Source organism: Doryrhamphus excisus, chromosome 3 (genome assembly GCF_030265055.1).
Source record: "Doryrhamphus excisus isolate RoL2022-K1 chromosome 3, RoL_Dexc_1.0, whole genome shotgun sequence".
Lineage (NCBI taxonomy): Eukaryota > Metazoa > Chordata > Actinopteri > Syngnathiformes > Syngnathidae > Doryrhamphus > Doryrhamphus excisus.
In genome coordinates this window covers 8,461,420-8,481,435 of record NC_080468.1, presented here as the reverse complement: position 1 = coordinate 8,481,435, position 20,016 = coordinate 8,461,420, and the positions used below count along the sequence as shown (strand labels likewise).

The 20,016-nt window shown below is 39.6% G+C and overlaps 1 protein-coding gene across 1 annotated transcript in view; it reads right to left on the bottom strand.

The window, feature by feature from the left end:
• LOC131126485 (receptor-type tyrosine-protein phosphatase S-like) overlaps window positions 1-20,016 on the bottom strand; it is a 90,428-nt gene that overhangs the window by 62,917 nt on the left and 7,495 nt on the right. The window contains exons 2-3 of the mRNA XM_058069090.1: window positions 8,161-8,371; window positions 720-865 (exon numbers count right to left, since the gene is read on the bottom strand). Coding sequence (XP_057925073.1) covers window positions 720-865; window positions 8,161-8,302 — 288 coding nt within the window. The 5' untranslated portion in view covers window positions 8,303-8,371. The remainder of the gene's footprint in view (window positions 1-719; window positions 866-8,160; window positions 8,372-20,016) is intronic.

The window sequence follows — 20,016 nt, the reverse complement described above, 5'->3', positions numbered from 1 at the left end:
TGAATTCTCATGACTTCATTACTGCCAATTCCACAGTTTGGCCACTGCGTACAAACTGACTTCCTGTTTCTTCTTAAATATTTATAGATTTTAGAAGAAGCAAGGAAGCAAGGAGTGCATAGTAGATGCCTTTAATTGCTATTTAAGCATACTAAGTTATTCAGTGGTCTACTGTATCACTTAATGTTTGCAATTTGGATAAAATAAACAGATTTTCATTATATTTAAATATATATATATATATATATATATATTGTATATATGAAAGTACAGTGCAATGTTGTACTGTTTTATAATGTTTCCTTTTACAGTGTTCTGTGGAATACTATAATGGACAAGATCAGTGGTTCTCAACTGATGTGGCTGGAGGACCCACTATCACCACTCATTGACAAGCGACAAAACAAACTGCAGTTTTTTGTCAACTTTTCAAATATTTTGCACTTAAATGGACTATTTGCAACGCAACATGTGAGACGCTGTGCTCTCTTCACGGCGTGCTGTTTTCCAGCAGATATCTGCGGCTGTGTGCTTGGTAAGCATGTGGTAGCAAGCATATAGCACAGACAAAAATGTAAGTATATATATATAAATATTTTTTTTCGCAATCCATCAGTTGGGAATCACTGCACTAGAGATGGTTATGAAATTGAAAATGTTTGAGCAGAGCCGTGCATGTCATGCTGTAAACATAAGAGTTTGCGCACTGTGACAACCACCTCGATACGCTGAGAGTTGACCTTCTTGCCCTTCTTGTTCCAGTAGACGACCGGCTTGGGATTCCCAGTGGCTTGGCATACAAACGATGCCACGCCTCCTGACACGCCAATCTGGTCTGTGGGAATCTTGGTGAACTTGGGAGCAGCTGAGGAGAAAGCAGAAAGAAAAACACACACACATGTGAAAGTCGATCCCTAAAAGACAACAAACGGGCTAACACAACACCCTGCTGACTGGTCCCCAATTTGCACTGGTCACCCTGCCTTTGTGGTCCCTTGGCTGTGTGTTGTGCTTACTTCCAGGGTATCATCTAGAGGACACCGTCAAGGACTTCCTGTGGGTCATAAATAAAAGATAGGCTTTGGCTTCAGAGGACCTGCTCTCCCTGTCCATCTCTCTCCTTAACACACTGCTTGTTCCAGGCTAGCCGAGCCCTCAACTGCAGCAAGAGCCCTCTTAACAAATGGGGGTTCTTATCTAAGCATTAAACACACCATATATAAGCATCTCATTGGAGTGTATTCATAACAGAGTGGTCAATTTCTCTGCAGAAACATCACTTTGGGGGATTTGTACTTTGAATTTTAAAGATCTTTACCATTTCAGCGAGTCTATCAACATTAGTGCTAATTTTGTGTTTTACCCAGAGGGGGAAATTGAGAAGAATGATCGCTACTATTATGTTTCGTGCGGGAGTGCAGGAGTGTAAAAGTGTAGCAATTGCCCTGTGCAAGAAAACAGCAATTTCCAAGTCGGCTATTGAGCCAATAGTAGTGAACCTGTATTTTTCCCTGCGAGTGAGTCAGATCAATCAAAGAGCCAACACGCACCCACCCCTGTGCTATCTGTCTGTGGCCTGTTGCCATGGTGGCCAGCTTAACTCCTCGTCAGCTACAGAATCGCTGTGATCCATCAGGGTGAAGGCAGGATGACCCTTACCATGGCAACCCGAATCTCTCCTCCCACTTCCCTGAAGTCTGGGCGGCTAAGGTCCTGCTGTGTTGACTCACTCCTGCTCTGAAGATGCAATAGGAGCCCGACAGCAGCCTATCAAATAATCATTTGCAGATTCTAAAGGCTGTTTGCACTTTTTCACACTCTGCTCATCTCACTGGATAACACAGGCACACGGTTTCATTACGGCGGAAATAGAAAGTAAACACACTATGGTTAAAAGAACACGGTGCTCTGATGAAAAAAAAGATAAAAATCCTTTAAAAAGTCAACATTTTCAAGCCAAGGACACCCAAACTTAAGGAGGGATGAAGCAAGGGCCTCTACCTTGGTTTCTTTTTCTCAATACATTACGCTCTTTTGCTTTGTATTGTAGTTTTCGAATGGGCCGTGGGCCAATAAAAAATTGCCACTGTCTCCAAATGGCCCCCAAGCCACACTTTCGATACCGCCGGTCTAAATTTTACATAGAATTATCCCTTTAAACAAGTAAAATACTAAACTCTTTAACCTTTGCACAATTGCCATCAAAATGTCCCAACAGATTATTATTAGTACTTTTTTATTGTTTTTTGTAACATACCGTCCATTAGCAAGTGTGCAGCTATGGATGTTCATCTTGTAGCATACCTCTTGCTCCATTGTTTACACTGGGGAGCAGCTTTGAGTACCCCTTAGCTACGCAGAGAGACCGGCGATCCCCCCCAAGATACAAAGGAGGAGAGGCTGCATAGCGTGAGTGAATAGCAAAAAAGACTGTATAAAGGTTGCTCTATAAAGACGATATCAACCATGTTTACCGTCTGTCATTATGCAGTATGATCGCAGTGAAGATTGAACATTATATTGATTTTTTTTCAATATTTACTTCAAGATAATATACTATTTTATTGTTTTAATAAAACTTTGCATGCATATTTGGCTTTGACTTAAAAATATTGGGATATATATCGCACATCGATAATCAACTTAAATACATCACCATATGAGTTTTGGTCCATATCATCCAGCCTTATGTTTTGGCCTTTCATCATCAACGCCGGCCAGGGTGAAGATTTTTGAAAACTCCGTCCTCAGCGTATTGGTGTAGATTGGTGTAGATAGGTTTTGGCTTGTTGCTGACAGATGACGTAACAATTAAGTTCTGTTTTTTCCACATGACATAAAAATGATTCAATGTGTGCAAGGGCAAATGTAACATTGCTGCTTTTTGTGTGGAAAAGATAAACATTTGCTTACTTTTGTTTAACATTGATGAACAAAGGCGCCATTGTTTGCTTTGGAGGATGCCACTCCTGCTGTTTTGGCTACAACGCCCCACCAAAACACTTTGTGAATTTCTCTCGGAGAGGGGCAGATGTGCGTTTTTGAAAAAATCCCTATTACCGTTGTCCTGCTTCAGCTTTATGGCCAAAACTGACTGCTATACGGAACGGTAGTACTAAAGCCCCAAGGTGAGCTGTTGACAAACAATCCAAAATCCTGATGCTACCACCACGAGGTTTTGATTTTGAATTTGGACATGTGGCTAAAGAGTTCAACCTTGGTTTCTTTAGATATTGAACACACGCTTTGAGGAGTCAAAATGGATATTTGGACGGTCAGTATCTTCTGTACATTGGCGCTTGAATGATACCACATTGGAGAGATGTAGTGTGCTACAAAAAGATAAACAAATGTCGGAAATGAAATGGTTCCATTTAATGCTCAGCCACAATTCTCAACAGGAAGATACAAAAAGCTGAAGTTGGCACAGTGGAGTCAATCAGAACAAATTTATGGCCATCATTTGAAGGCCCAAGAGCACTATATCCACCCTGCTAAACTCTAAGAGCGTCTTGGGACACTGCGACTAGTGAAGCCCGCAAAACCTGTAAAAGTACCAAAAAAATTGTAATGTTGGACGGCCTTGTTCCTGTGACAGGATTATGATGGAATTCCATATGCCTTGTTGAGCTTGAACATGGTCTCACTGGCTTTATGTACAGTCCAGAATGTTTTCTGTGCTCTCTTAAATGCGCTTCAACACCAATCCTCTTGCAAAACCGACCCCGCTGGCAATGTTACCACTTAAGCCTCTTCTGAAAGCCAGGGAAAAGCCCTGCAAGGCACTGACTTTGTGTGGATTTGCACTGAACAAAAACTTGTTATGACTGACTTGTTGTGGGAAGCTGCCTGGAAAATGGGGGACTAATGAGGGGCTCTTGCTCTTAATAGAAGCTTTCACTCCTTTTCACCCGAGCAGCCAGGTCGACTAATCTTCTACCACTAGCCCGCTTATAGAAAACACCTTTTTAAACCTGTAATCGTCTCAGTGACTGACTGCGCTCGGTTGCAGGCGGAACAATGCAATCAGCATCAAATGGGATCTCTTTGTCTGCTGCTGGCCGAGATGCAATCAGCATTGTAAGGTGGTAAAATGGAAATTAATTGGATGCTATTTGAACGATGGATACTGCCCACGAAGAGCTGGTGTTGCAAATTGTATTTGAGTTCCATAAAGAAACGTGACTGATGTCAAAGGTTTTAAGTGCAGCCAGCTGTGGTCTGACAAGCCTTTAAGCCGCTTTTAATAATACATTTCTTCCTGTTTATGTGTTTTGACAAGTACGCAGTTAATCCCACTTTAAGTTGTTTAATGAGCAATACGGAGTTATGAGGATAATGTAACGTGTGACTTCATTTGGCTTGAAAATGAACTGTACTGTGGAAACCGAACTCTAAGCGAGAATAAATATATAAAATCAAGGTAGTAAAGTCATAAGCAATCCTAATATGATACATACTAAATTATGAGTTATACAGTGGAACCTGGGTAGGGTTCATATTGAACTGGATTTGATGCATAGATCTCATCTTTCAAGATGGTGTAAGCTAGTTACGGCAAGTCCGTGCCTTCTGCAATGTTTTTTAGTGTTTAATGGTGCTTTATTTATGACTTTCTTATTGTTTTTTTTTGTGCCATACCGACGACCCCTTAAAGTATGCAGCTATGGAAGCTCGGCACCAGCTGTTAGCTTTGGGCACCCCTTCGCTATGCAGAGCAATCAGAGATCCCTGTGGAGATACAGAGGAGGAGAGGCTGCAGAGCGGGGGTGAACATCAAAAAAGACAGTATGAAGGCAGTATCAACGTTTGCCGTCTGTCGTCATGGGGAACGTGAGATGGAAGAGCTAACGCAGCTAAGCTAGCTGCAGAGAGAGTAGCATGATTATATTATTATATTTAGATTTGATTTCTATATTTTTATATATTTTTATATGTTTTATTATATTTAAGATACAATTTTTTTTCAGCTGCTATTTTTCTATAAGATTGTTTACATTTTAATAAAACTTTGCATGCATATTTGGCTTTGACTCTTCGTCCAAATTCAGTTTGTGGAAAAAGTATTGGGATGTATGTATATCGTATATCAATATTCAACCTCAATATATGATGATATGGGTTTTGGTCCATATAGCATGTAAACTGTAAGCGGTGTAATGACACGCTGTGTGTTTGCCGTTGAGTTGTGCATCCTGTAGTATAGAACATGCTGTGTACACTTGAGCCCTGTTACAAGGTTCCCTCACACACCTATTTCACCGATACGGCTCTTTTTCTTTTTAAGTGGGCGTATAATCATATCATTCACAGGAGTTTTATGTATAAGGACTATACTATAGTCACTATATTGACACTTACTATAGTACCCATTATGTCACTGTATGGTCATACCACCTCGTACTTTGGTACGGGCCAAAAAAATTACAAAATTATATAAAAAAACAACCTTACACTGTATTATGGAAAGCAGGAAGTGAACAAATGTAACAGTTACTGATTGTAAAAGTACGAGATGGAGGGGTAGGATTTAATAAGCTTTGCTTCTTCCTACTCCTTTTGGACATGTGGAACTGGGAACTGATTATGGGATGCACTCAATTGTAATCTGATGCATGTTCAAATGAAATAAAACCATTACCATGTTCTACTGCCGATTTATGAAGACCCAAAAAGGCTACAAACAAAATATTTTCTCTGATGAAAGAAGTGAGTCTAAAGTTTCTTTACATAGTTTCAATGTTTATGTAGTCCTTATACTCCATATTCTGTGGGTCTTGAAAGTTCAGCAAAAAATCCCTCTCTTCTCTGAAAACAGCCTGCAGTGAATGCATTAAGGAGCAGTTTTTTGTTTAACATGCCTCTGAGAATATATCCCAGAAGATGGGTATGGCATAGCTTTGATTTTGTAATATTTACTCCATCAGGGTCTCAATTAGAAACATTTATTTTTATAATCTTATTATCACATGGTGCCTTTTTGTCTTATATGGTGTAAAACACATTTAAAGAATTGTATTCATTACTTTACAAATAAATATATTTTCTGTGTTTGTTTTGTCAAAACGTGTAGGTGTGTGTGTGTGTGTGTGTGTGTGTGTGTGTGTGTGTGTGTGTGTGTGTGTGTGTGTGTGTGAGTGTGTATGAGTGTGTGAACCACTGAGGCAGATTATCTGAGCAAATGTGGTCATCAAAATGATGATGAGGAACATGCTGATGGGACCTCCTGGCTTATCAAAACACATTAACAAGCCACAGTCCAGTTGTAATGTACCGACAAGACTGCTGTCAGTAGCCCGGCAACACACATGCACACACAAACACACGCATACACAATTTCCAACACATCTAGAAACACAAGCATGTGCATGCCAAATCGCAGGCATGTATACTAGACCCCCATATATTCACACATGGGTACATTGTATCCACACCTGATTACGGTGTACCGTATAGCAGCTGGCATTCGTGGTAGGAAGAGATGCATATGATATATTTGAAATGAGGGATGCCATTTCGTGAGGTAACAAGGAAGCATGGAAGCGAAGCATCCAAAAGTGTTCAAATATGATTGACGGATTATTTCCATGCTGACATGCCTTCAACATGTTTCTCTCTTGACATCCCGTCTATTGCTTCAGAAACTACTCCCAGCCAGTACAGAACTTTTGTTGCTATGGCAACTAAATAATGTAGGACAGCCTGTTCTCAGAAGAATTCAGTGGGGGGACACTCTAATTATTATAAAGTGACATATACTATGCAGAAAAGGTCTTTGGCACAATTAATGCAGTTTTATAACAACCACATATGGATACAGTGTCACTCAATAGAGCGCTGGACGGTGTGTGTAACTCAACAAAGTTTTGCCTTTCAATGTGTGTGCTCGGCGGCACGGCGGTCTAGTGGTTAGCGCGCAGACCTCAACAAAGTTTTGCCTTTCTTTGTGTGTGCGAGGCAGCACGGCGGTCTAGTGGTTAGCGCACAGACCTCACAGCTAGGAGACCACGGTTCAATTCCACCCTCGGGCATCTCTGTGTGGAGTTTGCATGTTCTCCCCCGTGCATGCGTGGGTTTTCTCCGGGTACGCCAGCCAATCGTAATGGATAATTTAGAGTTTCCGATGAATCTAACCTAAATTGTCCATAGGTATGAATGTGAGTGTGAATTGTTGTTTGTCTATATGTGCCCTGTGATTGGCTGGCGACCAGTCCAGGGTGTACCCCGTCCTGTAGAGTGCATATTTAAGGGTGTCGCCAATTTCGTTGCAACCAGGAAGACAGAAAAGGAAATCGACAATATGCTTAAGGAAACTGTACATGGAGCATTGCCTTCAATTCAGTGGTCAAATTTTTCTAGGGGTTTTGTGGCTCCAGGTGGGTTTTAATTTGTTAGAAACGGCCCCAAATGGCTCTTTTGATGCTAAAAGTTGTCGACCCGTTTGTTGTCGTCCCTCGCCACTGTGCAGTTACAATTTCACAGCTTCACTATATCACTAATGGTACACATCATGTTACACATAAAATAATCCAGCTATTTTCTATGCCGCTTATCCTCATGAGGCTCACGGGGGTATGCTGGAGCCTATCCCAGCTGTCATACACCCGAGACTGGTCACCAGCCAATCGCAGGGCACACATAGAAAAACATTCAGACTCACATTCATACCTATGGACAATTTGGAGTCGCCAATTATGTTTTTGGAAGGATGTTTTTTTTTGCTAACTCCACGAAGAGATACCCTACAGAGATTCAAACCCAGGTAGTCCTGATATCCTGACTGAGTGGCCTACATGCTAACCACTCGTCCACCATGCGGCCCCACAAAAAATAGAAAGAGAAGGCATTAAAAAAAGGCAAAGAAGTTGACTAATTGTCATGTAATGTTCGGCGAGACGCACAATCATCAGACATGATCACCAAAACAAAAGGTTTTATTGCAGTTAACAATTATCTCACAACCCCATGTTTTATGCATGTTTGATTGCACAATTTTGCTTGTACTCCTGTATAAGTGACAAGAATAAAGGGCTTTACTACTACTACTACTTTATTAGGATTTTTATTAGGGATTACTGTTCAAAAATCCCTAATAGAAATCTGCAGTTTTAGTCCCTTAGTCATTATAATGAAGAGAAATGTAATATACAATAGACATACCTAGTGCTCCATGCACACTGTTCACTTTATTCAGCAGGATGATAAGAGGCAGTAGTAGACACAGCAGGGAGATCCTGAGGCGGAGCCCGATGATCAGCCTCCCGGACCGGGTGAGCGCTCCACCTGTGCTGTGTCGATACATGGTCCCACCGCAGGCTGCTTGGAGACGACAGGGATGCGGGTGGGGCTTCACTCAACAGGGGTAGGCACTCTGTAGACGCACATACAGAAACATGAAGGTCATCCAACAGGAATGAAAACATATACGTCCCACCTCTTGACTCATCACTTAAATGTCAGCACAGAAAGATTTGAAACGAGGTACAGAAAATAAAATCCAAATAAAGAAAAATGAAAGGCAAATTCATGCTAATGCAGGATTAGGTCTTTTGATTTAGCCAGAGCACTTCTGACTGGGATTAACAGCTCAAGTGGGGCAGCTCTGACTCAACTAATACTAGAACAATAGAGCTACTGCACAGCAACTAAGACAAGAAACAGACCAAAAATTGTTTTTGTCTTTCTTCCACTGCTTTTGCATTAATGACTGTCTGTGCTAGTGAACCGTGAAATAAGCAGCAATGATACATTTTAAGTTGTCTTACTTTGCACAAAGGTTCCTTATAATTTCATTTCTCTCTCTCGCTCTAGCCTAAGTAATTCTATTTCACTGTTATGCTGGAACATAAAGACGTAGATTAATAAGCGAGCTGGAGTGTGCTGCGGTAATGAAAAACACATAATTGAGGGGTCAGAATGCGGCAAAAATGCAATAGCAGCAAATGCATCAAAGACTGCGGGTTTAATAGATGTTCCCCCTCAAGCCTTGGAGGAGGATGGTGGTGAGGGGGGGGCTGTTGTCCGTGTTTTGATCCCTCTGCTCATGCCCAACATGCACAACCTCACACATATGGATGTCAGCACATAATTCAGCTCCGTCTTCTTGCTTGGAATTAGACAAGCAGCACCAATAGCTCTTCAGTCCTGTCCTCCTACCCCCCCCCCAATGTGTCAGGACACAGGTGGCAGAGAAAGAAAGAAGCCTTTGTTAACCTGCCACATAGCACAAGTACCAACATAGAGCATAGCGACAACTAGAGAATGCATTTGTTTACTGTGGATCTTAAATCCTTTGGACGGTGTAGGAGAATTTCAAAGACATTTGGGATGAGCAGCATCAGTGATGTCTGAAGGTCTTCCCGATCTCCTGACCACTCATTGCTTCATATTGCTCCAAAATCTAATTGAGCAACAGGTTTGCGAGGCATCCCTCCACTAATTTTGTCAACATTGAGTATTATGACATAGCACGTATTCACAGGTGACCTGTATCGTCCGTGTTGTCATTGATGGATCAACATGCACATAAGCGACGCCTTCACTGTGACATCCTTGCTGCGTGGGCGCTAATGGCTTGTCGAGATTACAGCCGACCCTTCCTCGCCTCTCTCCTAAGCGAAAGAGGCATTTCTGGTGTGTTACATATTCAAAGACTCCCCCGTCCACTTATTGAGCTAATGACCTGCTCTAACACATTACTGGCTGACACTTCCTGCTCCTAAAAATAGCCCATCTGAAAAATACATCTGTCTATCTGATATAGAGGCTCTATTCCGCTCTCCCGTCTATTGCTCCGGTCTTATCTAAGGGCTCCGTAATCGAGGCTGAATAGAAAAGCTTTCAACATGTCCGTTTTTTTTTTTTTTTTTTTCAATTGAACAATACGATAAGAAAAATCAGATCAGGGCTCATTCAAGCACCATTGGCAGCATGTTAAGTAAATTCCCCTCTTAGGGAAACTCAATTTGCTGCTGTTAATCTAACTAGGACTGCTGCTCTGTGTGCAGCCACATGGCCACTCCAACATTAGACACTGCTCATATATATTGCACCGACTGCTCCCTTTCTCCTGAGTGAAACCTCCCTAGCTTTCGGTGACCTCAGCATAACCCTACATATCTTTTGCGCGCTTCATCCGGCGCTTCCTGTTGTCTTTCACCTTCTCACAAAGCCCTCTCTCCTCCAATCTAGTCACTCAGCAGCCCTTCTAAACCCTTAATCTCACCATCGTCTCACTCCTGTACGAGGCGCTGTATTCCTGAAATCTCCTCATCTCCCTCCCTCCTTCCTTCCTTTCCTTGTTAACCTCTCGTGACGCCATCATCCCCCTTTCCGCCATCCTCCAAGCACTCTAACCTCTTTGTCGTCAACAAATCCTTTCTCCTCTGCCCAGCTGCTCTGTACCGACTCCTCCAGCTGTTGCCGAGCCATCGACAGCATTCAGACGCGTCTTACAGCTGCGAGCCAAAGCAGACGCAGCCTGATGAGTAAAGTCTGCTTGTGTTCAAACTCTCTGGGCTTGGAGGGAGACAACATCTCTGGTTAGGCTACGCTACACCCTTAACTGTTGTGCAAATTCATCCGGCACATCAGTCATTGTTATGATTATTAAGACCATTTTGGTTTATGAAGCATAATCAATTTACATCATAGAAAAGACTGTATGGCATTGCGAATGGCCTTGCACACAAACATACATGTGACATGTGGGTCATGTGAAGTCCATTTATTGATAAGTTCATCTGTCATCCATTTTTTTGTGCATTATCTCAAAAACTATTGCTGCAAGACAGAAATAAAGGCCATAATCTTATTTAGGGACTAGAATCCAGTCTAAAATCTGTTGTACCTCAGATACCAAATTCTTTTAGGAATATGTGTCATTCACTGGATGATGTGTCATGATAGTTATTGTAATTTTAGATATTGAAGAAAATTTTTTACATAGTATATGTAAACGTCTAGCTCCAACTATATACACGTATGTTGCTCCAGAGTATAAATCGCATCAGTGATTCAGATACACAATAGTATTAAAACATGCCTGGGAGGCCGAGTAAGTAACATAAGTAACAAAAAGCCAGCGAGTCCAACAACCAAGTAAGCAAATTCACCGAGCTCCCGATCTCATCCAGACTGAATCAATTAAATTCTTCATCCTCAGCGTCAGTGGCGTTGAGTGGCTTCCAACAGTAATGCTCACTTCAGAAAAAGGGGGAAAATACATTCATACATCCATCTGTGAATCGAAGAACGTTAGAAGGTGCGTTCAATGACCATCAAAAAAGTAGGACAAATTGCAGCTTGCATTAAACATTCAAAAACGGAGGGATTTCTAATTAATACTTATAGTATTGTAATAAAATAATATTTACTGTGCTATAATAATTAATTTTAATGTATTTTTAAAATAGAAATTAAATTACATTTAGTTTTATGTTTTATGGCTACTGCCCTGTGTTTAAGGTATTTTCATTTGTGAATTTGATGAAGGAAAGGTGCATTGAGGCAAATCTTCAATGATTTTCCTTTCTGAATATTAGAATTTAAAACCAGTATCATAAATAAACAAATCTTTTTTTGAGCTGAAACTGTAATGCAAATACATATTTGTGTCAGTGTGAGAGGTCTCACTCCCTCACATTTTGTATTTGCTAAACGTTTGTGGGTGAGGTTAAGAGCTAATATGCTAATAATAAGGAACAATAGTAATACAAAAATATGCTTGCTGACTGTATTGTTTTAAATAATGACCCATAGTTCCGAAATGTATATCCTTTTCCATAAAATTTGATGTAATTATCGTAATTCTACATCAAATTGTTTACCACAAAGAGATTTACCTTATTTAAATGTGATTAAATGTGATAAATGCTGAGTTAACTATGGACAAAATGAAATTAACCACGGTTTAAAAATGACACTGTATTTACAGTAGATGAATATTCTGTATTCCAAGGTGCTATGAGAGCCGTAACAGGGGCATGGCGAATGCTATGTGAAAGTGTATTCCGCAAAGCTGGGTTTCACTTCATCCATCGTGTTGCAATCATGTCTCTGTCAATCACCAGACATGTTGTGGATGTCGTCACCATTTAATTACCTGTTAACGGGATTCAGTGTCAATGTGAGAACATGCACACAGTTACGTCAATAATGCAGCTAAGTTCAGTGTGAAATTCACAGATGAACCATCTACTGTCTCTGCTTTTTCTTACACTTATTTCCAAGAGGAAGACCTGGTTTTGTTTTACACTGGTCAGCCTCTTTTTATACTGGTGTGGCAGCAGACATTTTTCATTACACTTTAATTTCATTCAAGTTAAGCCTAGTTTTATTCTCAAACATGTTTAACTTATGTGTACACTTGTTTGACTGTACGGTTGATATACTGTAAGTTGAATAATGGTTACAGTTTGACTCAGGATTAGTCATTTATGAATGTTTTACTGCAATTTCCATATGAGAAAAATAATCTTGTACTAGTAAAGTATATGTGGTAATTTTCTTATTAATCTTTAGCATTAAATTATAAATATTTCATTAAAAATAAAAATAAAACTGATTAGATACAATTTGTAAAATGTACTCACACAAAGAATATATTGATAGACTGATTTTGGAAGGCTGCACAACATTTTGCTTAAATTCAGCCTCACAAAAGCTAATTTTTTTTTATCAATTTATGAATCATAGAAGGGTGTGCTACGAATTCAGTCATGGAAAAAAATATTAGACCAGCCTTGTTTCTTCAATTTCTTGTTAATTTTAATGGCTGACAACACAGAATGCCTAAAAGCAATGTACACTGCAATACAATGCCATTGATGTAAGGTTATTATGAATAAAACCATGGAAATGGCTAAATATACGCTCTTAAATGACATTCTTATGAGCTATTTTGTTGTCATCATTATATTAGTAAAAACAAATGTACCTTTAGTTGTACCAGCCATTAAAGTGAACTATGGAATGGAATGGCCTTTATTGTCATTATACAAGATGTACAACGAGATTGGAGAGCTTCTCCTTTCAGTGCAGTAGTCAAGTTAAAAAAAAAGTATACAAAAGTAAACGTAAGAAAAGAAGCCTGGCCTAATCCTTTGTTTATTTGACTGTATCATCACGACTTCCAGTGCTATTGCGGTGTGAGCTAAGGGTCTCCCCTCGTGGACAATACAACATGCTGTGATCATCTCTCAGCATCCAGCGGACACAAGACACAAGAGAAGGCAACGGGGGGGTGGACCTTATTACCTTTTCAGCGTAACAACACAGATGGTCATGCAGACAGATAGATTGATGGGGGATACGTGTGCTATTTACTGCAGGGAGCAGCTAATGACACCACAACTCAGGTGGTGAAATGTACACTCCTTATTGTGTTCCATCAGTCTGATGTAATATCATTGTTTAGCATGGCCCTGCTCCTCCGGGGGAGGGAGTCACCACAAGGAAGTTAAAAGGCTGTGTCCATGACAACAAGATTATTCCGCAGCACCATGCAAACTGTGAGAAATTACATTTCTTCTTTTAATGCTGTTCGGTTTTGGACAATGGACAAGAAGCAGGGAAAAATGATAATAGGAAAAATGATAATAGGAAAGAATATCACTCTGCATTGCACCACAAAACTTTTTGGGGTGGAATAATAATTTATTCGCACTCACTTTTGTTCTTTTATGTTTACACCCCAGTCTGTGATCTAATAGTGCACACGATGCAGCTCCAAAATAACCTTGTTTTCAATTATTCATGGCTTTGTGTGCCATTCTTTTGATAAGTTGGGAGGAAGGCTGTATTAGTCATACACTGCGGGGAGCGGCTGGGACTAATATTACCTCACGCTTCCTGTGACCCTGCAACCTCTAGGCGAGTGACACTTGCAAATGCACGCACACCCACAGGGGCACACACACACGCGCCAAAAAATAAAACTAAAAAACACACACATAAACATAGCAGATGGCAAAGCATCATGGGGGAGATTGGCAGCCTCTCTCTGTCGTACTTTTCTCTCTTTTAAAACACACAAACTTGAAGATGCACACATACACACACACACACATACACATGAATGCACACAGTGAGGATCAGAGACACAGGATGAAGTACGGCTTACTGCAGGCACGAGCCGTGTAGCCTCGGTTACATTTTTAGGAGTGAAAATAAAATATCTAAGACTCCTCTCTAACAAGAAAACACACCTGTCACTCAAATATGGAGAATTTTTGCCCTGCATATAAATGAATGTGGATGCCTCAAGCACACTCCTGTCTTTCGTAATGTTGTAAAATTCCTATATGAGGGCCATAAATTCTTAATTTGCATATAACATTTGTTTCAGTACACCTGAACAATCTAATAAAATACATCATATAAGAGCTCTATCACAAATCTGCCATTAAAAATTATGGATTATGGATTATTATTCCTGATTCTCTCGTAAATTTTGAATGCTAATTAAGAATCTCATTCATTGTCTGTGATCACTCTCCAATACATGCCATTTTTGTGCAGTACTTTTTACCATTTTTACATGTATTTATTGCAATACATTATTTTAAAAGTTTATATTCCATAACAGGGGTGACACTACTTAATGCCAAATAAGCCCCTCTACCTGCCCACACGCACAACCAAAACTTTAAATTATTGTTATTTATTCTAAATTATTCAAATTATTTGTACAAATTACTGTTTTCGCTGTACATTGTTGTTCATATTTGACGTAATCTATTTATTATTTATTATTTATTATATATTATATATTATATATTATATATTATATATTATATATTATTTATTATTTATTATTTATTATTTATTATTTATTATTTATTATTTATTATTTATTATTTATTATTTATTATTTATTATTTATTATTTATTATTTAATTTACTGCTGTGTTATTGTGCAATGACAATAAAGAAACTCTATATCTAGGGGTATCCAAACTACAGCCTGTGGGCCAAATGTGGCCCACCATCCAATTTTAACTGACCCGAATCCAAGTATAAAAATATAATTGACTATGGCCCGCTCATTAAACACTATGGAACGACTGTAATGGTGAAATGGTGAATATGCGTGGATATGCTTCCTTGAGGCTGAATCGGTGGGCAACGTTACTTCCCGTCGCAGCACCTTCCTCTTTTCTTCTTCATGTCCACGGCAAAATAATTGTTGACTGCGGTTGCACAAAATCCTTGAACTGCCACAAACGTACAAAGAGAGACATGTTTGCTTCCGCAAACACATACTGTAAAACATGCCAACACTTGCCTACTCTGCAGTAGTTGTACCTGTAGTAATACTGTAATAGTCATACTAGTAGCAGTAACAAGTGGCAAGTTGCATGCAAAAGCAACACAGTTTTCTTTATATATATATAAAATAAAATTATATATATATATATATATATATATATATATATATATATATATATATATATATATATATATATAATGCAAATCAATCAATAATTCATACATTAATATGCAGTGCATGGATTCTTAACACCAATGGACTAATGGTTTTTATTGGACCACATTTCGTCATTCTTCATTTAGAATATCCATCCATCCATCTTCTATAACGCTTATCCTCATGAGGGTCGCGAGGAATGCTGGAGCCTATCCCAGCTGTCTTTGGGCTAAAGACGAGTAAACCCTGGACTGGTTGCCAGCCAATCACAGGGCACATATAGACAAACAACCATTCACACTCACATTCATACCTATGGATGATATGATATGTCACCAATTAACCTAGCATGTTTTTAGAATGTGGGAGGAAACCGGAGTACCCGGAGAAACCCCACACATGCACAGGGAGAACATGCAAACTCCACACAGAGATGCCCGAGCATGGCCTGTGTGTGGCCTGCACACTAACCACTCACAGCACATGGTATAAATATAAATAACAATTTCCATCAAAAATGTGCAAAATAAATCTTAAAGCAATATAAGGCTATGTAAAGAGAAAAAACATTAACATTGATTTATCTGTATTGTGTTTGAGGATACAGTAAATTGGTATATTCTGAATTATGAAGCTTTCATTTTCATTGTTGTCATCATGAACAAGCAGATTGTTTTTGTTGTTAATAAAGTGAATCATGAGAACAACATATATTTTTACGAGGCATATCCTCTGAGGCGTTCTAGTTTTTACAGCAAGTGTTTTTTTAATGACGTTACTTCTTAATTCACCATTAAGGCGTGACTAACTAGCTGGAAGATATTCAAAGTGATGGATTTATTGGGGCACTTTGCTTCATTTTAGCTACATTAAAAGTGGCATCGCTTGCTTTTTGGTGCTATTGCTTGCTTGGAGTGGCAATTGAAGATGCTATTAACCTTTCCCAATGCACAACACCAGCACGTCATTAAAATTACACACCGGCGCCGTGATTGCTTCGGACCATTTTAGCTGCTGGATTCCTTTTTCCTCCCATAAAAAAAAGCTGTGGATGTGCTTCAGCTGTTGCTCATCACAATTTCATAGCAGTGCCGACACAAAGAATTGAGCGTGAAGTCTGTCTAAGACTTCACGTTATAAAATAACACAAAATAACTCCCTTCTGCATAGCTGTTTCGCAGCCCAGCAATGAGGCAATGAAATGTACACACACTCCACTTATTGGGGTTCCAAGGTCAAAATTCACCAACACCGCAATCCCATAATGGAGGCGCCAGATGAGCTGGGCAGCAGATGGAGAGCAATAAATGTATCACCAAATGGCATAAAAGTACATATAGATAGAGAAGATTATCACAGGGGATAAGAGCAAAGCGGACACTCTAGTCTGGGAGTGTTTGTGGAAGTGAAGCTGTACTCTCCACATAAGCACAAGTGTGCAAGAATAAGTCAGATACACTAAATTTAATCATCGAGGAAGATAACATCTAATTGAAGATGCATTCTAATTAGATTATATTAGAGAAATAGGCTTCAAAATGTCTTATTTGTGGGGGTGCTGCTTTTGTACATGTTTCACTACATCATACTGAAGACATAAAGTATGATGCCTTTCATTCATGTTGTCCTGCTTTGCTCGCTACTGTTAAGCCAAGAATGAATATAAAGTGAAATTGTACGTGTTGTTGCGGGATTTCCTGGCTGGAAATGACAAAATATGTAACTTCATGTGTTGTTTTTTGTTGTTGTTTCGTTGCAGTTACTTTACTGACAACTGGTACATTTTTATATCTATCATTTATTATTGTTTCATTTGGATTGACTGTAGTGGTTAGTGCGCAAGACCTGATTTCGGAGTTTGCATGTTCTCCCCGTGCATGCGTGGCTTTTCTCCAAAAACATGCTAGTTTAATTGGCGACTCCAAATTGTCCATAGGTATGAATGTGAGTGTGAATGGTTGTTTGTCTATATGTGCCCTGTGATTGGCTGGCGACCAGTCCAGGGTGTACCCCGCCTCTCTCCCGAAGACAGCTGGGATAGGCTCCAGCAAGCCCACAATATAGATAGATAGATAGATAGATAGATAGATAGATAGATAGATAGATAGATAGATAGATAGATAGATAGATAGATAGATAGATAGATAGATAGATAGATAGATAGATAGATAGATAGATAGATAGATAGATAGATAGATAGATAGATAGATAGATAGATAGATAGATAGATAGATAGATAGATAGATAGATAGATAGATAGATAGATAGATAGATAGATAGATAGATAGATAGATAGATAGATAGATAATAATAATAATAATAATAATAATAATAATAATAATAATAATAATAATAATAATAATAATAATAATAATAATAATAATAATAATAATAATAATAATAATAATAATAATAATAATAATAATAATAATAATAATAATAATAATAATTTGGGGCCTAACTGTACATGAGTGAGGCTGGCTATGTTGTTGTTATCCATTCATTTTCATTCATTTTCTGTGCCGCTTATCCTCACTTGGATCGCGGAGGTGCTGGAGCCTATCCCAGCTGTTTTCGGGTGAGAGGCGGGGAACACCCTGGACTGGTCACCAGCCAATCACAGGGCACATATAGACAAACAACCATTCACACTCACATTCATACCTATGGACAATTTGGAGTCGCTAATTGACCTAGCATGTTTTTGGAATGTGGGAGGAAACCGGAGTACCCGGAGAAAACCCACGCATGCACGGGGAGAACATGCAAACTCCACACAGAGATGCCCGAGGGTGGAATCGAACTTGGGTTGTTGTTATATTCATTCATTTTCTACCGCTTATCCTCACAAGGGTCGCAGGGGTGCTGGAGCCTATCCCAGCTGTCTTTGGACGACAGGCGGGATACACCCTGGACTGGTCGCCAGCCAATCACAGGGCACATATAGACAAACAACCATTCACACTCACATTCATACCTATGGACAATTTGGAGTGGCCAATTAACCTAGCATGTTTTTGGAATGTGAGAGGAAACTGGAGTACCCGGAGAAAACCCACGCATGCACGGGGAGAACATGCAAACACAGTGATGGCCGAGGGTGGAATTGAACCCTGCTCTCCTAGCTGTGAGGTCTGTGCGCTAACCACTCGACCGCCGTGCAGCCTGTTGTTGTTATATTGATTCTTTATTTAGTTTATCTCAAACATGCTTCCCAATGTCACACTTGCACAATTCAACATGTCTGAAAGAGAGAAGGAAGAAGCATATCTTGTGCAACCCAACCCCCTTATGTTTGCAGGTGCTGCTCAAAACATGAAATATTTATTTTGCAACACAAGCATTGCCGTGTTTCTATGAAATATCGGCGCAAATAAAAACATTTCTGCACACGGAGTGATCACATGACAACATAATGACATTAAGATGACACATGCACGTCCACACGATGCTCATCCACCAGTAACAAAAAGACAGGGCTTGCAAACACAGTGGTTCATATAATATTCTTTCAAATGTCTTTCAGCGAGCCGTCACTACTTATTTCTCTGTCACTGCTTTCTCGTCAGAAGCACATACCATTTATGTGCAGACAGCTGCTCATTTGATGATGGTTGAGTACCTGACAAGTCTTGTCATATTCGCTTTTTCAAGGCCTGCAGAATGTGCTTAGAGACATACTATATGTACATACTAATGTCCATCTACAGTCATGATGAAGTTTTATGTTAATATCTACCTATCTAGTGTATATCTCTATGTATAGTTCTCTTCATCCTTTTTCAGAAAAATGAATGGTTGAAAGTCTATTGAGAAAACACCTCCTACACACACACACATATACTGGACAAACACCTCTAACCATGACACACTGCAGCCAATTAGTGAGCTCCTCCAGGAGCAGAACTGGACACCCTGACAACACAGAACACCTTCATCTCCCAGGACGTCATTGTCATCCTCCATACACCATCATCATACTCCCTGTGACTGCACTTCATTAACAAGGCACGCAAAACACGTATTTATTTTTTTTATATGATCTGATAGCTTGTTAAAATAATCATCTGAGTTCACAACAGTAGCCTGAAGAAATGCTGTCCACTTTTATGAACTCTAATTGGTTCATCATTCCATAAAAATCCTTGTTGGGTGGCGTTAATGTGAGCTGACATCAAGTCTTCACAGTGACTGGGATAAGAATGTTATTTCCTACAAGGATGTTAAATACAGACAAGCACCTGGCAACAAAAACTCACTACGTGATGTAATTATACAGTACATGGCATACAGTGCTGACGATTACTTTTTACCTCCTCCTGTGCTGCAATCTAGAAGCAATGATTTATTCATACGGTTTTTAAGTAAAAGATCTGCAGCAACATCAGGAGGTGCTTATTAATTTTATGTACATGTGATCTCATTCTCTCTTGTGTATTTGCGCATCCATGGTACCACCTGACAGACTTTGTCACGTGACCTGTTGCCCTATGGGAGCTCATTATCTCACCGTGACAACGCCACCGAAATCATCCATGGAACTTGACTTTGCTTTATGGTACAGACGTTCCTCACCACTTCGTACTTTG